We start from the raw sequence: 22,145 nt of genomic DNA, 5'->3' as shown, positions 1-22,145 counted from the left end.
ATTAAAGACAAATTCAAAACAATGCCTAAGTAAGCACCATTTATACATTTATCTAAAAATAGCATAAAATGTAACATTTATTTTTATCTAAGTTTCATTTTAAAATTTATGGCTAAAGAAACCAATATTCAGTTAAATGAAAAACTTCCTTGTTTATATATCTTAAAAATGACATATGAACATCAGGAGGTTATGTGGGGAAAAAATCCAGTTATTCCTTAAAGACCTTGTAAGGGTACAGCATTGGGGTTTTTGGCCTTATTGCACACCAAACCCATAATCTGTATGTCTGTAATTTTACTAGCCAAATCAGCTGGTTGGTCGTTAAACCTGTTAAAACAAGGTTTTTTTATGATCAGCTAATGATTCGATTGTTAATGTATTGTGCTTGTTTATTTGCTTTATTTTCATTCTGCGCACTAAACATTAACTGATGCTGTTAATACCGTTAATTTTTAGTTACCATGTTGTTTTAGTAATGAAGAATATGTTGATATTTTAGCGGTTTACGGGTTTTGTGATTATAATGCAACAGAGAGCCGTCGTGAATACAGTCTCCGGTATCCAAACAAAAGGCTTACGAATGCACGAACCTTTGCTAACGTGCATCGCTGTTTGCATGAAAGTGGGAGATTTCCTATCAATAATCGTTAAGAGGGAACTTTATGCAAGATGTAGGAGTTAATGAAGCTATTATTGATCACTTTGCAAGAGACCCAAGAACAAGTACAAAAGCAGTTTCTCGTGTGTTGGGGGTTTCCCAATCATATGTAAGTAGGCTATTACGTAAGGAAAAGCTTCAGCATCCTTACCATTTTATTCGAGTGCAGGCCCTAAAACCTAGAGATCCTCCTCTAAGAGATCAATTCTGCCATCGGATTCTTCAATTAGATCATCGTGATTTTCTCAAAACCATTCTGTGGACTGATGAGTCAACATTTCCCCTAGAAGGAGTGTTTAACACACACAACGAGCATAACTATGCTACCGAAAATCCTCACCTTGTTTACGAGTCTTCCCATCAAGTAGGATTTAAAGGAAATGAGTGGATTGGACTCATTGGAAAACTGCTTATTGGAGCTTATCTTGACCTACCAACATCCTTAAATGGTGTCCAGTACTTGGAATTCCTAACAGACGCATTACCATTGCTCCTTGAAGACTTGCCGTTGGAGTTGTGTCAGCGTGTCGTCTTACAAGCTGATGGCGCACCCCCACACTTCAATGTCGAGGTCCGAAATCATATCAATGATACTTTTAACATGTGGATTGGAAGAGGGGGGACAATTCCTTGCCCCCACGGTCTCCGACCTCACACCTCTTTGAGTAGTGGGGGTACGTTAAACAGAAAGTGTACTCTACTACGGTTCAAAATGTTGAAGATTTATGAGGTAGGATTTTAACAGCATGAAGTAATGAACTCAATCAGAAAGCTACTATCAAAGAGTTCAGGAAAAGACTTTAAATGTGTGGTGAATGGTGGACATTTGGAAATTCTTCTGCAATGACAGGGATAGCTATATACAGGGTGTCACAAAAAAGTGTGATGGGCTATACAGGACCTAATTCTACATGCAAAAATAAGTCAAAAATGAAGAATAAATTCTTTTGGATTTCGGCTTAGTTTAGCCGTAATCCGCCATTTTGTTTTTTGGGGAAAATATTTATTATTTCAAAATCCCTTTGAGATATTTTTACGAAACTTGGCAAAATTGTTCACACTATAGTAAGTAACATTTATAAATAAAATTATTGTTTTAACTTTCCAAATTTAAAAATGGCGGCCGTTTGAATTTTGTAATGCCAAATTTCATGAAAACCGGTACCTAAATCAAAATTTTGTAACGCACAAAAGTTTTACTATGTATTATGACAAATCCAACAAAACAAAAATGAATAAAATCGGTTCATAAATAAAGAAGCTAAAATAAAAGGAAAGTTGAAATAATAATTTTTTTTTTAAATGTTACTTACTATAGTATAATAACAGTAATTAGACAAATAAAAATAATTCTTGAGTACTCTGAAATAAAAAGAAGGGCAAACCCACCGCCACCATATTCAATATTAAACCCAGAAACTAATTCTCTTTCACCTTCAGAAAAATCAAAGGGAGTACGATTTCTCTCAGCCATACAACAAGAAAATCAACACAAAAACAATGGAAATGAATTAGTGTTAACAATTTTGCCAAGTTTCGTAAAAATATCTCAAAGGCATTTTGAAATAATAAATATTTTCCCCAAAAAACAAAATGGCGGATTACGGCTAAACTAAGCCGAAATCCAAAAAATTTTATTCTTCATTTTTGACTTATTTTTGCATGTAGAATTAGGTCCTGTATAGCTCATCACACTTTTTTGTGACACCCTGTATATATACAGGGTGTCCATAAAAAACGTTTCAGGACTTTGGGAAATTAATCCCCATACTAAAAGGAAGAAAAAGGTTTATGGGAAGATATGTCCGAAAATGCATATTAACCCAGATATCCGCCGTTTTTTATACAAAAATATTTTTATCTGTGAAGTTTTTTATCCGATGATTATGAAGTTTGGTAAACATGTTAAAATACACAAGACCTATAATAGAAAAAATAATAAAGTTGTTCCGATTGTAAATTTCAAAATGGCGGCCGTTTGAATGTTTCTAACTTAAATAACTCAAAAACGTCTAAATTCTATGAAAAAATGTCAAGAATACTTTTTTTAGCATTTTTAATTCACTATCAAACAATACCAAGATCAAAAAGATCGGACAAAAGATAACTGAAATAAAACTTTTTTGGTGTAAAAATAAGGCAAAAATAAGGGTTCCCCGACTAACTTTGCCTTATTTTTACACAAAAAACGTCACCTCCATTCATACTTGGCTTAAAATACATACTTTGTAAGGTTGCCATTTCAACCAATTCATAAAATAGGATTACAATACAAGGGTGTCCAATTGTTAAGAAAACTTAAACTTGATTAACCAATTGTTGTTAATTAAACTTAGAATGGCTGAAACAACAATGAAGTTTTTCTTCTAATTTGAAGGATGTTGTTGTGTTAAAGGAATGTTTAACATGAAATATTGACTAAATAATAAACGATTAAAAATTAAATGGAAAACGTCTGCTTTGTTTTGATTTCAAAACATATTCAAGATTAATTCTACACCTTTTTTGAAAATCTTCGAACATTAATATATGAGATCTATTGTGTTTAATCAATATTTTGTATAAAACGGAATGACCTCAATGGCCACTTTTAGAAAACAACTTGGGAATAAAGATGAAATGGGTTTATCCAGGTATTTGTTTGTTCAATAGGTAAATACTAGGAAAAGTTCCAATGGGCGGAAAAACAATATTGCTTAGAGGAGATTTTAACCAGTGTTGCTCCAAGCCAATTAGGTTCAATTAATATAGCCTAGAATGCACGGTAGTAACGGAAGCATTCATGTGTCCATACTTTTGCCCAACCCTGTAGGTTCTTTGCTTGAATCTTTCTGGGAAAGTATCCAGTTCTACTAGTAGGATACACAAAAGCAATTTCTTTTCTCTTCCCCACCCGAATACTTAACTCACTTCATATAATACTTATATGTTTTGTATAACAGTTTAATCTCAAACAAATCTAATAACGTCTAATATGTTTATTTACGTCAGTGACATGTAAATAATGTCCAAACTTGTGTAATGCAATGTAAATCATCTCGTGTAATGGATCCTGGAAGGGTTTGCAGTAATGTAGGCTGGACCACATCCATTAACACGAGAAGCTTCATTCCTGTTGATAGAAGCTGCAGGGGATGATAAGTAGGTAATACGGACAGAAAAGTCACTACAATTTTTACTCGGTGTTTTCATTAGTTTTCTTTCTGTAACGAACCATATAATTTCTATAATAATACACGAATAATTAACTTTGATCAAAAAGTTATTATTTAATATAATGCTGTAGAATATTTTGAACTCCATACAGTTTAGCTAAACATATTCAAAATAAAATTTTGCAGAAATGGATTTTGCTGAAATCGTCAATAACGTTAATAGCTCGAACGTATCACGTTCATTATATGACAAACCGGCCACTCCTTCCAGAAGTTATTTTTAAGGAACACCCTCCTAAACCATATATTAAACAAAAAAGGAAATTAGCTAAATAAATAATACATAAAGAATACAACTTTTAAAAATCCTACGGTAAGACACAGATGTACTTCACAAACGTAAAAAAGCGCACTTAATGACAACAAAAGAGGAATTGCATACATATTTACAAAGCATTAAAATCCTGTTCAACCAATGTGGTAAATTAAAATACAATTGTAAATTTTCATTCAATTGCATTTAGAGATACATAGTACGTGAGAGACTTAAGATAAGAAAGTTTCAAGAGCAACAGTTGGGTATCGGTCTAAGTCATCTACTTATCAGTCAAAATCCATGCCATAACATGTGTTGTAGGTATGTTGCTCTACTTATATTGATATTTTAACAAGTCTACCCAAATGATTACGACATTTTGTATCCAGGCAGTAATTCGCAGCAAACAAAAAAACTCTTCTGAAATAAAAGGCAATACAAATTAATTTGTTTTTTGTTTCATTTGTTGTTTTGGCAGTAAATTGATCAATATTATTGGCTACAATTGGGAAAAGCTTTTATTTACCTATCACTATTTCAACATATATTGAATATCTGCAAGTGTTTCATATGACATCACAACTATTATTTCGTAACCAATAATTTTGTGGCCAAGGATTTGTAATGACTGGCAACTTTGTATTACCTTGCGCTGTCTGTACCTAATTTCCTATATCTTTCTCATATACTTGTATACCTTTTTACTCGGATACAGTTAATTTTATAAACATTTGTTTAAGGACTGAATTGTAAAACAAATTTATTGATAACGAGAACCAATTTGTCCACTAAATGCAAATAAGTTGCCAGCAGTTGTGCTACAATCAAGAATATTCTCAGCAGCAAAGTTGGTTTGAGCTGACGTAACCGAGTTATTCTAATAGTTACTTCAGAGTTGAGGAAATCGGTGGCGGAGTCATTAATTATATTTTGGATTACTTTTAACTTTTGTGGTATCGAAATGTTGCAGAATAAACTATTTAAATGTAATTTTATAACATTCCATAGCTCTTATCTCTGCATAGTAAAATGAATTTCCCGGACTGAATAAGGTACGTAACCTTGATATCTTTTAACTCAGCAGTAACCTTGATATCTTTTAACTCAGCAATATCGGAGGCTACAACATTGAATTAAAAATATATATTTTAAGTTGAGGCCAAAGAAAAGTTATGTTTAATACAATATATAAACTTGATAATTAATTTAATCTGATACGTTTCCGGATGATTTATTCTAATTTGCCACTCTTGCTATATTTTGGTAGAGCACAATGTCCAATACTATTCAGTAGGTACTAATATTCTTGAATGTCCTGGAATATGCTAACCCTACACAGATTCTGTCAAAACAATTCAATTACTCACAAAGTGTGTTTTAAACAGTCAATGGCTTTTGTTTACGCGGCTTCAATCTATTGTGTATTGGAGCTGATAACAACATCACTGCTTCTGTTTGATAACTGGAATCAATATTTATTCATTTGACAATAACCCAGTTCTAGACCGAAAAGTTCAAATTATTCTTGTACATTGATGATGGCTTTTATTTACTCATATAATACCTATTGACTGTAAAATAAAAATTTGTATTAGTGTTTTACAGCAAATAAAAACAGTTTTATTTGTAACTATCATATCATATTTTGATTAAGGCCATTAGTTATAAGATTTGACTCTATTAAATATATTAATGTAAATACGAATAATGAATGAAGAATAATTTATTCCATATCTAAAATCTTGTAAATTATTGTTAATACACATACGAATAACGAATAAAAATTATTTTTTTCGATATCTAAAATCTTGTAAATTATTTTTGGTACCACAATTATCGCTACGATATGATAACTGGATTAAAAATGAAAGCAAAACATTTTTATTCTTATAAAAACCTGATCGAACTTGGGTTTTTACGTTTACTTCTAAAAAATTAAAAAGATTATTATTTTTTTTTCTAAAATACTTTTAAACTTTTATTAAGAAATAAATGTAAAACAAATTTTCTGATGGTAATTTCTTCTTACTCTATTAAAGATAGGCAATTTTATATAATGAATATTCAGATGGAAGAGCACGATTAACCGGCTTGATCAAGCTTGTTAGTTATTCATGGGCTGATATCAAAGTCCCATAAAAAGAACCCAAATAAACCTATTCGTGGGGATGAAGGTGTCGGGGGACCTACCCACCACATCAACAAGGAAGGAAATCTGTGACTGAGGAAGGAAAGTGATGACATGGGAGTTCCACAGGATGTGATCCCTCCAGCTCATCTAGGGGATCATCGAATCTCAAAGCCCCTTGATTAGCATTCAGACTCTTGCAGAAGAGGCTATCTCCTTTAACAACTCCTGGAGTGACCACTCCCCTTACGCTGCGATACTTAGTTAAATATCCACAGAACTGACGATAGCCAAGTTCCCTAACCTGACCAGATAGCTATACTCAAAGCCAAGGAGGAGCCCAGCATGCACAATTTCAAGGTTTCCGAAAACATAAAACGACTGTACCAGCTAGGTCCCTTATAAAGCTGGCATGGCCCCAATAAACGAAGAAACCTTGAATGTGTCTAAACAATTTGGTCTAATTGAGGAAAACACTACACTTAAAGAGCTAAGGGAACAGGCCAACCGTCTCAACATAAAAATAAGAGCAAACGATTACAACAGTTTTCCTTCAAACTGTAAAATATTTTCCATAGTACAAAACTTTGTCCAAAATAGTGGTATGATTCGATCTGGTTTTTTTTTGTAAAAGTTACCTCGAAGTTTAATCTAAGATCCAATATTAAGCACGTGAAAATTCTGTCTCATAGTCTGCGGTTGCGACGAAAAGGCTTAGTAAAATAAATTATACTACTGAAAAAAAATTACAAACAAGTGTGTTTTTTTGAAGAAAAAAAAACTGGCATAAAAAAGGTTTTTTTCTTTGCTTTAACTTTTGTTTTGGGAGTAAATTATTTCGTTGTTAAAAATTGTACATTGAGTGGCGACTCTGTTAATTGCGCTTTTTCGTTATCATACCTTTACTGTATCCTTCTACCATGTGTAGTTTTATTCGGGTGCATTTCATTTTATCCAAATTTCTTCAAGCCTCTATTAGTAAATTATTGATACAGTATTTATAACGAGAACCAATTTGTCCACTAAATGCAAATAAGTGTTCAGCAGTTTTGCTACAATAAGACTATTCTAGGTAGCAAAGTTGGTTTGAACTGACGTTACTGAGTTATACTAATAGTTACTTCAGAGTCTAGGAAATCGGTGGCGGAGTCATTAATTGTATTGTGGATTACTTTTACTTTTGATGTATCAAAATGTTACAAAATAAACCATTTATAATTTTTATAATATATCATATCTCTCGTATTTACTTGGCTTAACGTTTCAAATATAAATATCCGCGACTGAATAAAATGCGTAACCTTGCCTATTTTTAAGTACAAACATAATTTTGAGTTGTAAAAAAATATTTAATTTACTAACAATGACTTTACAACCAATTTAATCTGAACCTTTTTTGGATTTTTTACTTCTTCTTGCCACTCTTGCTATACTACGGTAGAGCACACCAATCCAATACTACTCAGTACTAATATTCTTGAATGTCCAGGTATAAGCTAACCCTACACAGATTCTGTCAAAACAGTTAAATTACTTAACAAAGTGTGTTTTAAACAGTCAATGGCTTTTGTTTACGCGGCTTTAATCTATTGTGTATTGAAGCTGATAACAACATCACTGCTTCTGTTTGATAACTGGAATCAATATTTATTCATTTGAAAATAACCCAGTTCTAGTCCGAAAAGTTCAAATTATTCAACAAAGTGCTTCTTTCACTCGCATGATCGCTTTTAATTACTCTATCTAAAAATTGTGAATTATTGTTTATTACACAATTATCTCTACGATATTATAACTGGATTTTAATATGAAAGCTCAACATTACACATTTATTCTTATATGAAACCTGATCGAACTTGATTTTTTTACATTTACTTCTAAATAATTAAAACAAACATTGGCATAATCAAATAGTATACAAATTATTCGATAGAAAATTATTCTTACTATATGAAATATGTGTTCTCATTTAGTTTTATTTGATTATTTATCTAGTTTCTTGTGCATTTTATTTTATTTTTGGACGTTAATTTAGCCTAACAACTGTATAATATAATAGGTAAAGAAAACATAAATGAATGTACCATGTGGAAACATTGAATACAGATATTTTAAATAATACATTTATACCATACGGTACTGCTAAACCGAATACTTTAATTAAAAATCATCATACATTGAGAAAATGGATACTTCAATGACACAAATATTGCATTTTTTAACAAATGCAATAGGACAGATGGTACGCTTAACATGGAGTCAATTGATTCTGACCCATCATAAATATTGATGAAACAAAATTCAGGAATCCATTCAGCAACAGTGTGTTGGATTGTATAAAATAGTTTGTTATTAGCATTTTATGTATAGAATACATTGTACAGATGTTGTAAAATATGTATTATATTTTGGTTTAGGTAGCCAGCTGATTATAATGCCCGACTTCAAAGCTGAAGATTGTTAGTTCGATGCCTACTTAAAGCGGTTCTAGAACCAAATGACTTCTAATTTAATTACCAATAAATAAAGCTAACTAATAATAGGGGAAAGTTAAGATAAATTAAATAAACTTTACAAAACAAAACGTAAAATTTAAAAAAACCGAATACTTTAATTAAAAATCACCATACATTGAGAAAATGGATACTTCAACGACACAAATAATGCATTTTTTAACAAATGCAATAGGACAGATGGTACGCTTAACATGGAGTCAATTGATTCTGACCCATCATAAATATTGATGAAACAAAATTCAGGGATCCATTCAGCAACAGTGTGTTGGATTGTATAAAATAATTTGTTATTAGCATTTTATGTATGGAATACATTGTACAGATGTTTAAAATATGTATTATTGTGGCTACATGGCTTTGCCATTAATTTGAATCTGCTAATTACTGTCTCAACTATACTTTGAATGTTAAAAATTATCATATGATCAGCTGACTGTTTGTAAACTTTATATTTGATTTTATTGTAGTTTTTTTCTTAATACAAAAGTGTTTCAATGTTATAATCTCTTCTTTTAATTAACTTATTTTGTGTTAGTATATTTATATTAGGCACAAGCCTTATTTGGTGACCCCTTACTGTACTTCTTATTGTCATTAATTAAATTGGACCATAATGAATAATCAAGATTCTACTCCAACTCCTAGTACACCAGAGGCTTCACAAATCTCACCAATTCAAGTGAAAATTCCACCATTTTGGACAAAAAATGTTTCACTTTGGTTTCATCAAATTGAATGTCAGTTTTCTCTCCATGGAATTTCAAAGGAAAGAACTAAATACAATTATGTAATGAGCTCACTGGACAATGAAGTTGCAAGTCACCTTTCAGATTTTATTACCAAACCTTTGTCTCAAACTCCCTACTCTGACTTAAAAGAAAGGCTCTGCTCAGAATACGAAATTTCAGAAAATGCCAAAGTAAAACAACTGACAATAGAAGTTTTTCTCGGAGATAAGAAGCCGACAACTCTTCTTCGTGAAATGAGAACCTTAGCAGGCACACAGGTAACTGACAGTTTTTTGAAAGTTATTTTTCTACAACGTCTACCTAGTCACATTCGTACTGCTCTAGCTGCTTCTCAAACCAATTCTCTTGATGACTTAGCTAAATTAGGTGACCAAATAGCTGAACTATCAGCTGTCGACAACTACGTTTGTGCTCAAGGAGATGTTGCACAATCTAGTGATCGGATTGCCAACTTAGAAAAACAAGTCAGCGAACTAACTCAGTCTATTGATGGACTTCTTAAGTTAAGTAAACGCAACTTTCCAGTCAAACATAACAACAATTACTATCCTAAAGAGAGAAATGATCAAGGTGAAATTTGCTGGTATCATAACAAATTTGGTGAAAATGCTAAAAAATGTGTTCAACCTTGTTTGTTCACACCAAAAAAGAATGCACAACAGGAAAACTTCCTGCCCCGTCACTAAATGCGGCTCAGGATGACAGGGGCTTTCAATCTCGTCGCTTATTTGTAACTAACTTACCCTGTGGTCGTAAGTTTCTCGTGGATTCTGGAGCAGACATATCTGTTTTGCCTCTCACAAACAAAGACAAATGTGCTGTAAGTAATAGACAATTATATTTTGCCATTAATTTGAATGTTAAAAATTATCATATGATCAGCTGACTGTTTGTAAACTTTATATTTGATTTTATTGTAGTTTTTTTTTTTTTTTTTTTTTTTTTTTTTTTAAGAATATGTCCAATAATTGTTTTAATTATTAAAAACTTGGAATGGAAGGATGTTGAAAAAGGATGAAAAAACAATACATCAAAATAATGACTCCATTTGGAAGATTATCAAACAAAAGAAACAACATACATAAAAAGATAAAGTAACGATTCGAAGGAAGTACCTAAGAAAGTAAGGAACATAAAAAAAGAAAGTAAGGTCGAAGGAAGTAGTAGTTATGTTATGTTTTTTCATTCTCTCTTAGTGTGTTGTCTACCAAAGTTTTTCAGGCCTTGGTATTTTTCTATTTCTTAAGTAGGACCAACAGGCCTGACAGGCAGGTTTCTCGTCAATCCTCCTTTTGTACTTGTCTTTGATTTTTTTTACAATTTGTGCATATTTTAACCTTAGGCTTCGTGGGCAGTGCTCGTACAGCTGTTGTGGTAGTCAAGGCTAGGTAGGGTACAGCGGATGAACTAACCACTCTTTGTGGGGGGGGGGGGGTTGATGTGGCGGAGCAGATGTCACTGGGTTGATGGAAGGTAGACACACAAATGTAGTGGAGGGTATAACATTGACAGGCGCCGCTGTGGTCTTGGGCAATGTGTCATCTGTGGGGGCTGAGCCTCGGGAGTCAGCGTCACCTCAAGTTCCAGTTTGACATGTCCTGGGTTGGTCTGTGTAAGAGGTGTCATCGCCCTATTGTCATGAGGATAACTAGACCAGCCTGGTACTGACTTGATCTCTCCCAGTCTAACCTCTAGCTTCTCCTGCATGGGGATCACGTTCACCTCACTCTCCTCAGGTAAGGTGACTTGTGCCAGTAGTTTCTCTGTGCTGGAGTCCACAGCTCCCCAAGCGGCGGCAAACAAGGCAGCAGCCTCCACCTCTTCTTCCTTGAGAGGGTCGTGGTACAACAGTGTATTGGTGTTGTACATACTGAACTGATCATTCTGCATCACTCCACCAGATTTGTAATGGAAACTTTGAACCTCTTGGGTTTTTCTCTATATCCCTTACAACAACTAAAAAAAAATACAGTACCTATGACAGGGAACTCCTGGCTGCATACCTATCTGTGAAGCACTTCCGTTATCTCCTTGAAGGGCGAAGTTTTGTTATATATACAGATCACAAACCTCTATCTTTTGCCTTCAATAAACCCTCTGATACATCTAGTCCAAGGCAATTGCGTCATCTAGACTTCATTGGACAGTTCACTACCGACATAAGGTATCTTCCAGGAAAACAAAACATTCCTGCTGATTTCATGTCAAGAATAAGTGCTATTGACCTACCTTCATCTATATCATTTGAACAAATTTCTGAAACTCAATCTCAAGATGCTGAACTTAAAAACCTGAAGTACTCAAACACAACTTCTTTGATATTCAAAAATATTCTACTTCCTAATGGCTCAGAGCTGTGTTGTGACACAAGTACTGGAAGGCTACGACCATTTATTCCTCAGCAGTTCAGAAAGCAGTTATTTGACTCCCTTCACAACCTGGCACATCCTGGAATCAAAGGATCTCTGGACCTTATTAAACAACGTTTTGTTTGGCCTTCCATGAATAAAGATGTCAGACTTTGGGCCAAAGCATGTGTAGCTTGCCAGAAATCAAAGGTTTGGAAACATACTACTTCTGAGATTGGAGCTTACAACAACATTAATGGACGTTTTTCTCACATTAATGTGGACATAGTTGGACCCTTGCCACCTTCTCAAGGATTTACGTACTTGTTAACTATCATAGACCGCTTTACACGATGGGTCGAGGCAACGCCTATCAAGGATATTACTGCTGGAACAGTTGCAGAAGCACTTCTTTCTACCTGGATTGCTAGATTTGGAGTTCCTCAAAACATTACTACAGATAGAGGAAGACAATTCGACTGCAATTTATTTAAGGAATTAACAAAACATCTCGGTATCCATCACATTAAAACTACAGCGTATCACCCTGAAGCTAATGGAAAGATCGAGAGATGGCACCGACATCTGAAATCTGCATTAACAGCTCAACTCACATCTAACTGGACACAGACGTTACCAATGGTTCTACTGGGACTAAGATCTTATATTATTCCAGAACACAATGTTACTGCTGCAGAAATGACACTAGGTCAGTCTATCAGACTGCCATGCGATCTTTTTCAAACCACAGAAGATACCTCAACAAATGTTACTGATTTAGTGTACAATCTGAAAAGAAAAATGAATGATCTCAAACCAATAGAAGCCAAATACCATTCTTCTGAAGGTCTTTGTTCATCCAGAATTAAGAACATCCAACCATGTTTTTGTTCGTCATGATTCATCCCGAAGACCGTTGCAAGCTGTCTATGATGGCCCTTACCAAGTGGTTTCACGATCTGACAAGTGGTTTACTATTCTTACTCCACGAGGACCTACGTCGATTTCTATTGACCGACTCAAACCGGCATTCCTCCTTCAAGATGCTATGAGCGATACGACCATTAACGTAAGAAAAAATGACATGCAATCTAGAGAAACTCAAGTAGACAAGACCACCAAAGAAAGAAATGAAGATGTTGACCTTAAAAAACACTGATTTTTACAAGATCAGGTCGTAGTGTTCATCCCCCGCATAGTTATGTTCCTCGTTGACACTGGGAGGGGAGTATGTGGCTACATGGCTTTGCCATTAATTTGAATCTGCTAATTACTGTCTCAACTATACTTTGAACGTTAAAAATTATCATATGATAAGCTGACTGTTTGTAAACTTTACATTTGATTTTATTGTAGTTTTTTTCTTAATACAAAAGTGTTTCAATGTTATAATCTCTTCTTTTCATTAACTTATTTTGTGTTAGTATATTTATATAAGGCACAAGCCTTATTATATTTTGGTTTAGGTAGCCAGCTGATTATAATGCTCGACTTCAAAGCTGAAGATTGCTAGTTCGATGCCTACTTAAAGTGGTTCTAGAACCAAATGACTTCTAATTTAATTACCAATAAATAAAGCTAACTAACAATAGGGGAAAGTTAAGATAAATTAAATAAACTTTACAGAACAAAACGTGAAATTTAAATGGAAATAAACACAAACTTCTCTATTTTCACCCCACGCTGTAAATAAAACATGTGATTGGAATTTCTTCAATTTATTTATTTATTTATTTTTGTGCTTATTTTTGAGCCTATTTAATTTTTAAAGGGATTTTGCACATTTTACAGGGAAATATCTTTCATTTGGTACCAACCGCGTGTAATTCGGTCCAGTAGTATGGTCAGGCTAGCTGTCATATGTTTTGTGAAAGTTTATTTAGTATATGAGATGTAATATTAAAATCTGTAGATATGTCTTTGAGCCATGAGGGTATCCAAATAATAAATTACTACACGAACATTTACAAGTATAATGGTTGTAGGAAGCCTGATTCATTATGACGTTGTCGTGGACAGCTGCCTCTCTGAAGTAATCTACTACATCCTACCACTTACCTTCAGAGTCAGTATAAATCACATTGTTAGTGACCTCTCTTATGTCGCTTACACCGATGTCACCTGAGTAAGTGACACTAGGGTATAACAACATCCTACCACTTACCTTCAGAGTCAGTATAAATCACATTGTTAGTGACCTCTCTTATGTCGCTTACACCGATGTCACCTGAGTAAGTGACACTAGGGTATAACAACATCCTACCACTTACCTTCAGAGTCAGTATAAATCACATTGTTAGTGACCTCTCTTATGTCGCTTACACCGATGTCACCTGAGTAAGTGACACTAGGGTATAACAACATCCTCCCACTTACCTTCAGAGTCAGTATAAATCACATTGTTAGTGACCTCTCTTATGTCGCTTACACCGATGTCAGCTGAGTAAGTGGCACTGGGGTATAACAACATCCTCCCACTTACCTTCAGAGTCAGTATAAATCACATTGTTAGTGACCTCTCTTATGTCGCTTACACCGATGTCACCTGAGTAAGTGACACTAGGGTATAACAACATCCTCCCACTTACCTTCAGAGTCAGTATAAATCACATTGTTAGTGACCTCTCTTATGTCGCTTACACCGATGTCACCTGAGTAAGTGACACTAGGGTATAACAACATCCTACCACTTACCTTCAGAGTCAGTATAAATCACATTGTTAGTGACCTCTCTTATGTCGCTTACACCGATGTCACCTGAGTAAGTGACACTAGGGTATAACAACATCCTCCCACTTACCTTCAGAGTCAGTATAAATCACATTGTTAGTGACCTCTCTTATGTCGCTTACACCGATGTCACCTGAGTAAGTGACACTAGGGTATAACAACATCCTACCACTTACCTTCAGAGTCAGTATAAATCACATTGTTAGTGACCTCTCTTATGTCGCTTACACCGATGTCACCTGAGTAAGTGACACTAGGGTATAACAACATCCTCCCACTTACCTTCAGAGTCAGTATAAATCACATTGTTAGTGACCTCTCTTATGTCGCTTACACCGATGTCACCTGAGTAAGTGACACTAGGGTATAAAAAATGTAAGTGACTTTGAAGGAAGTATTTTGTGCTTTAGTAGGTATTAACATTATGTGAGTGAAAACCAAAATATCGATTGTAAATGTATATTTTAAATACTTGTTAACATCATAAATTCAACGATTCTGGATATACTTGAGAAAATATAGGATATTTTAAGTATAAAGAATTAAAAATCTATCTATCGGGATGAATGTCTAGATAAGTAAAAATATGTGTAATGTTTTCCTACCCGTATTTACAGTTTTTGATATTCAGTTGGTTTTCAGGGCAGTACCAACGTAAAGAGGAATGATTTATTTAGAACCCTGCAGTCAGTGAAGTGGCCAATAGTGATGTTTAAAAATTGAAGAAGATTTAGGTTTACGATCGAAAAGGTAGGGAGCCAAACGCATCGCATTTCCCTCTTAGACAGTGTTTTATAACATTACTTACTGCACAAGGTAGAAATTTTAATACTAAAATACTAAAATAATATAGCTTTAAAAAGGACACATCAAGGACGAGAAACAAATGATAATAAATATGTTGTTTGGGAAACAACGAAATTAATGTAAAAAGGGCCTTAATGTGTAAAGAGCGTTGAGAAATTTCCTCAACATAAATAAGTTTATAAATATATTAATACATCTATAGTATACATTTTACCTTACTTAGTGCAAGAAGTAACCAGAGTAGTTAGTAATATATTCGGAAGACATTTGAGCTGCAACATAATTTAGTTATAAATTTGACAATTCCTAAACCAGCTAATGATAATATTGCAAGTTTAAAGCAAGAAATTTTATGTTATCAGCACAGACATCAAAAACGGTCCTCTAAAACCTTTTTTCTTAGATTACTTCTGCTATCGTTACGTCCTAGTTTGTAGAGCTGAAATATTTTAGAAGTCATTTGTAGTTTATCTTGTAGTTTATCAGTATTTCAATTCGGCCGTTTTTTTACGTCTAATTGTTGTAAAATTTAATTGTTCATAAAACTACTGTGATTGTGCTTATTGTAAAATTGCGTGTGTAAGCTGTAAATATTTGAAACTTAACCTATCAAATTTTAATCAAGCAAGAAGTAATTTAAATCAGCAATTCAGTTGTTTTGTTAATTTATTACTGAAAATTAAATTCAGATTAGATTAAATAAGTTTAGAGATAGCTGGAGAATTCAATGACCACTGTTTTCATTACAGGAGAGGAAAACGTAGCTTTAATGCACTGCGTTTTAGTCGTAATTAACTTATCATCTCGACCTTTTTATCAAATGGTTATTAATAACCTTCAGTCAAAAATAGGCCTTAAAAGTATTTTAGGCAATCTTATATCCAGTTAATCTTTTTACTTAGTGTACGACAAAGCTGAGAAGACAAAATATGTATTGTTAGTAAGCCTTTAGTCGCCAAAATTTAATATGATTTTTCTATGAAAATTGTATGGACTTACTTAAAAATAGCTGATAAATATTTATTCATATTCATACGTTTCATATCCATCCGTAAATAGCACCTAGTATTTATACATCACTTTCCCGGGTTATCATTGGTATAACATAATGTATAGTGTTCTCTCATCGACATTGTCAGTACAGCTTTAATGGTTGTAAGAGACAACAGCTGTTTATCACGGTCAGACGATCTCCTCTGGTTGTCTACATTAAATACGGCTTTGTTGCCCTTGAACAGACAACACCGGTGTTTGATAAATGCTAACGCAATAATCGAATAAAACTTTTATTTGTAAGTGGTTAGAAACTTAAACTGCTGGTGAAACAACAATGTTGTATGGAAGTTTGGACAATTCATTAATATTAATACAACATTCAATACATCTTTCTTCATTCTGGGTGTCCCTGAACACTCTACCGACCGTTTGAGGTATCATTCTTGGAATAAAGACAAACTATAATAACACGTAAAACCTTTTAAAACTCAAAAGTTACTCGTACAACAAGCGTAATGTTATTTCACAAAACTGTTTTATTTGTTAACTATTTTTGTAATGAATTTAAATATTGTAAATACATTAATTACGTAAAAACCTAAGTTAATTTTTATACAAATTTTAAATATATTTTTATATTTTAATAAAAAAAATTATTAGTTTGGACACTTCATTAATATTAATACAACATTCAATACATCTTTCTTCATTCTGGCTGTCCCTGAACTCTCTACCGACCGGTTTGAGGTATCATTCATCGACTAAAGACAAACTATAATAACACGTAAAACTTTTTAAAACTCAAAAGTTACTCGTACAACAAGCGTAATGTTATTTCACAAAACTGTTTTATTTGTTAACTACTTTTGTAACGAATTGAAATATTGTAAGTTAATTTTTATACAAATTTTAAATATCTTCTTATATTTTGGTAAAATAATCATTAAAATAATAAATAATAATAACCTTGACCTGAATAAGCAAAAGAAGTGTGTAACAATTGTGTATGAAACACCGCTGGTTATCTTAACATAACATATCAACGTGCAAATGGTTTAGTCGTGTTTCAAGCTAATATAGACTGGCAGGTCTATTGTTCATTCACCAGAAAGTAGATTCGGTACGATCCCATCAACAATATGTATAGAACTGATGCTAAACACAATGCCAGATAATTGTACCAATTTATAATAATTTCTTAATAAGTGTATTATTTATGTAAAAGCTACAAAAACTAAATAAATGGTAACGTCAAATTTTCAATACATTTATTACATTACATACATTTAAAAATATAAAGAAAACGGCCAAATAAAACCGTTTTGTGATGTTTTGAAGACCAAGGGAGCGCTTATCATTTAGACCCTAAACTTCCATTTCCTCAACAACAAAGCATTAAAACTTTCTCACTTCAGCGACAAAGTGTTTTAGAAACAATTGCGTGACTCCATAAATAATAAAGCCACAGAAAGAGAGAAACTGTTCTGTGGCTTCTTTTTGTTTTTAACACCTAAACTGAGCTGCCAACCCGTAAGTAAAAAACAAAGCAAAAAAAATATTTTATTTTTAGTTAATTATTTTAAATTATAAATAGTGAATCGTAATGCGTTTAGTGATTTATATGTGATGGATAAGCCGGAAATACAGGACAAATTAATTATTGTATATATTTGTAGTACCTATAATATATCAAGTGATACATAACATCGATATTAATTTAGAATTACATTCTTCCTCTGGAGATGATCTTTTTTTTAATTTTACCATAAGTTTAATACATTTTTTTATTATATTACCAGAAAACTGAATTACAGGAAACCCGACTCATTTTTGCTCAATTTGTTGTGCAAATAAACACAGACTCACATTTATATTTATAAAAATAAATTAATATAAAGGGTTAGGCAAAAGTCTGGAACCCCACTTGCTAACGCGATGCAGTAGGAAAACCAAACTTAGCACATATTTACAACATAAGAAATTGCACTTTTTCGTCAAAGTTATACCTTTAACCCAGCCCCCAAAATTGGGCTATTTTGGGGGAGCCCCAAAATTTCAAATGTAAACACCTATCATGTGACCCCTCATTTAAAAGGTTTTATCAAGAGAAACTGAATGGCGCAAACCAGAGGTCAATATCACACCCCTAATCAAAATGGCCATTTTTATTTAAGATGAGCAAGCAAGATCTTGCAAGCAAGAATCTGGACACCCCCAGTTAACGTTAAAAAATTAATATTTTGATACTGACCAAAAGGTGAGTTCTCTTTTTTTTATAAAGGTATGATGAGTTTAGTTTTTCAGCTATAACCTGTTAAAAAGTTAATATGGGATATTTCAAAATGACTGCCATTTTGATATTAGGGCTTCGATATTGACCTCTAGTTTGCGCCATTTAATTTGTCTTGAGAAACCGTTTAAAATGAGGGGTCTCGTGATAGGTGTTTACATTTAAAAATTTTGGGTAGCCACACAACAATTAAAAAACAATTTTCCATTGCAGCAAAACCTACTCAAACATACTATTCTCCCAAAAAATGTGTTCACACAAATTGTCTACACGGCTGTTTAGTCAGGTAATGGTTAAACGTTGTATAGCCATAATTAAGTTACCTTACTTTACATAGTTGGCCACTCAAAGGTAAGCAGTTTTTTACTTACCTTACAGCTCTGCACCATCAGTTTCTTTCCTCCATCATCTCCCTTGTTATGGACATCCTCTTCATGTCTCCTCTGACTTGGTCCCACCATCACAACCGTGGTCATCATAAAGGTGATTGCCAGCAGGTACAGCATCCAGCACTACTCTCAGGGTTGTTTCTCTGAGTCTTCTATACTCATGATCTACCCAATAAAGTCTTGGTCTTTTAATTAAAGCTACTATATCTGGCTCTTTGTAAATGTAACGCAGTCCTTTGTTCGTTGTGATTCTCCAAGTCCCATCTTTGTTATGGACCATATATTTGTCTGAAAATTGTATTTTCGAAAATTACCCGTTTCCTTTTATCTTGTTTGGATAGCACCCAGGTTTCTGGGTCATATTGTAATGTTATGGCCACTGCAAATATTATGGTGCTATAAATTTTAATCTTAGATTTTTCGATATTATTATACTTTTTAAAACATTTTGCAGAGACAAGTAACACCTATAACCGCTGTGTAGCCTTGATTTGATTTCAGATTCTTCGCTGTTATCCTGGTCGATAAAATTACACAATATTCCAAATATTTTAACATAAAACTATAAATAAAAGAAGCAATTAAAAGACAAGAGTCACACAGGTTCTATGTTATGACACAGAAAAATACTCCATTTATTAGGGATCGTAAGAAAGTAACTGTATGTTTAGGAGTTCACAATCATAAATCACAAACCACATTGAAGGTTTACTGAAGTTGGGTGTGGATACACTGTGTTGTACATATGGATTTAGAAATCGCCTAAACTTTTTTACAACTCACCTATTGCTGTAAAACTTCCAGACGAGTCTCCACAAAAAAGTTGGCTATCCTTCTGATAAGTCAAGACGTGATCTGTCTCCTCAATTTTTATTATTTTTCTTCTCCACTTCTAAAGTAATTTTAGGGACTTCATTTAAAGCATTGACCACATAGAAAAGTGACTGGAATTATAAGTTAGTTCATTTTTCGATTAGACAATCTATTACAGGCTATTTTCCAGTAACTTATGGACTTCTGACAAAATATTTTCCTCTAACAATACATAAATATACATATTATCTGATACATATATTTTTATAGTATTTATAGATAGTATTTATTTTTAGGTAACACGCTCTTAAAGAACTTACACACGTGAGTTTAAATCTCATTTAAAGATCATTTAGATTTAATTTAGATGTTTTACCATTTACGTTCTACCTAATCAATGATTTTACTCTATAGCGTCAGGAACATAGTAATTAATTAGTTTATTAATACGTGAATACTTTCATTAAAGTTGTAAACTTAGAATATGTTATAGAATATACGAAACATTAAACAAACTTACATGTCCATACAAACTGCATAATTAGTGAAAAGCATTTAAAATCTTTACAACATAAGACCGGTTTTGAATATCACTAGATTTACCATTATAACAATTGTTCGCAGAACGTTTTTGCAATATCAAATATTGAAAATTTGAAATAGATAGTTGAAATAGAAACACAATTGGCAGAAAGTCAGAAATACAACAGATGGCGTTGACAACATGGTGTCAATTGATTCTGTTCCCCATCATAAATATTGATGACATTTGAAATTCCATTTCGAACCACTCGGTCTGAAGGGCTGTGGTCGAGTACAACCACTCTCATGGAAAACAATTTATAAACAATTATTTTCTTAAGATTTCTAACTTTTTAAAAAATCGATTGGTAGTAGTGTCAATCTTGTATTTATAATGTTATTTTGAGCCTCATAATTGAATATCTTGGAACATTTATTTTGTTATTAGTTAAACTTTACAACCTTCATGTTGGGATGCTATATAAAATTAATTAGTTAAGTAGACACCACATTAAATTAGCTTATTTTCTGGACAGCGTTTTAAGACACAAATTTGTACAATAACATACATTAAACAGTTACGTAAGTTCACCAAGAAACCATTAAATTACAAATTGTTGAAGTCATTAGGTAAGGGAAGTAAACTCATAGTAATCACAAAGTTTAGCTTTTTAAATCTAAATATCTAATGCTTGATATTCTCCTATCTTAGTTGGTGGACAACATTTAAAATAGTAAAAATATTTTATAAGTTATTACATATAACGGTTATCCATAAAATATTCATCGCGTTTTATTTACATATAATTTATTTTGTCTTTCGACACTCTGACTAACGTGAGATTAGAGGGAAGTTTACTAAGTTTTATAATCATATGTTTATAGTTCATTGTTCACTTTTTTGTTGTTTACTTTCATATTGGGTTTTAAAATGACTACAATTGAAGAAAGTTGTAGGACCGTTTATCGGACATTACTGTATGCGATTTCTTTCTATGTTAAGGACAAGGCATACATCATACTTTTAGCTCAAACCCAGCCCAAAGCTTCAAAAAGGGCTACATTGCAGTTACAACAGTAAGCCAGGAGATATGCTTAAGTCGATATGCAAGATATGCAAAAACAGCTGATACAGGTTATTTTATCGTAATATTTTGACAAGGTGTAAACAAAAATAACTGCATCGGTTAGTTTGGAAGAATCATTTTAAAGAATAGTGTTATATTTCCACCTCATTAACTAATTGTCCCGTAATAAGACAAACTGATCGATATGGAAGTTGAATTAGTAGTAGATATAAAAGTTGAAGTATTTGTTTATTAAGAAGTATTTTAATGTTTCATTTCAATAATCAAAATATGTGTTCACATTGATCACTAAACCGGTTATTTTTAATTGCTAATTAACTTATCTAATAAATGTTTTATTTAATACGAGAAAATCTCGGTTTTAAATGTAAAGCGTCCTTTCTCGATGTGATAAACACTATATCTATTCAGAAATGTTACTAGCTTATATATATATAATAACCCCCAAAAGATTAAAAATCATAACAACTTGTAAACTTCCAATAAACAAAGTTTGAATAACCCTACTGTGGTTGATAGTTAACTTTGTTGTATAAGTTGAAACACCTTTCCCTTAATCCCTCCTCTCTAATCTTTTGCAAACAATTATCCTTTGTTCAATAATTCACTGCAAGTTCAAACAAGGCGGTGGTGCAGA

General features: G+C 32.9%; 1 protein-coding gene across 1 annotated transcript; it reads left to right on the top strand.

Annotated features, from left to right (window-relative positions):
• The first annotated feature begins 9,566 nt into the window (after positions 1-9,566).
• LOC128984674 (uncharacterized) lies at positions 9,567-10,211 on the top strand. The gene has a single exon (XM_054404010.1). The coding sequence runs from the start codon at positions 9,567-9,569 to the stop codon at positions 10,209-10,211; it is 645 nt and encodes a 214-aa protein (XP_054259985.1).
• Positions 10,212-22,145: the final 11,934 nt, after the last annotated feature.

The sequence above is a fragment of the Macrosteles quadrilineatus genome, unplaced genomic scaffold (assembly GCF_028750875.1).
Source record: "Macrosteles quadrilineatus isolate MER2022 unplaced genomic scaffold, UCM_ALF_1.0 Scaffold_2__2_contigs__length_208266976, whole genome shotgun sequence".
Taxonomy (NCBI): domain Eukaryota; kingdom Metazoa; phylum Arthropoda; class Insecta; order Hemiptera; family Cicadellidae; genus Macrosteles; species Macrosteles quadrilineatus.
The sequence above is the reverse complement of the archived record's forward strand: the minus strand, read 5'-3'. Positions and strand labels throughout refer to the sequence as shown.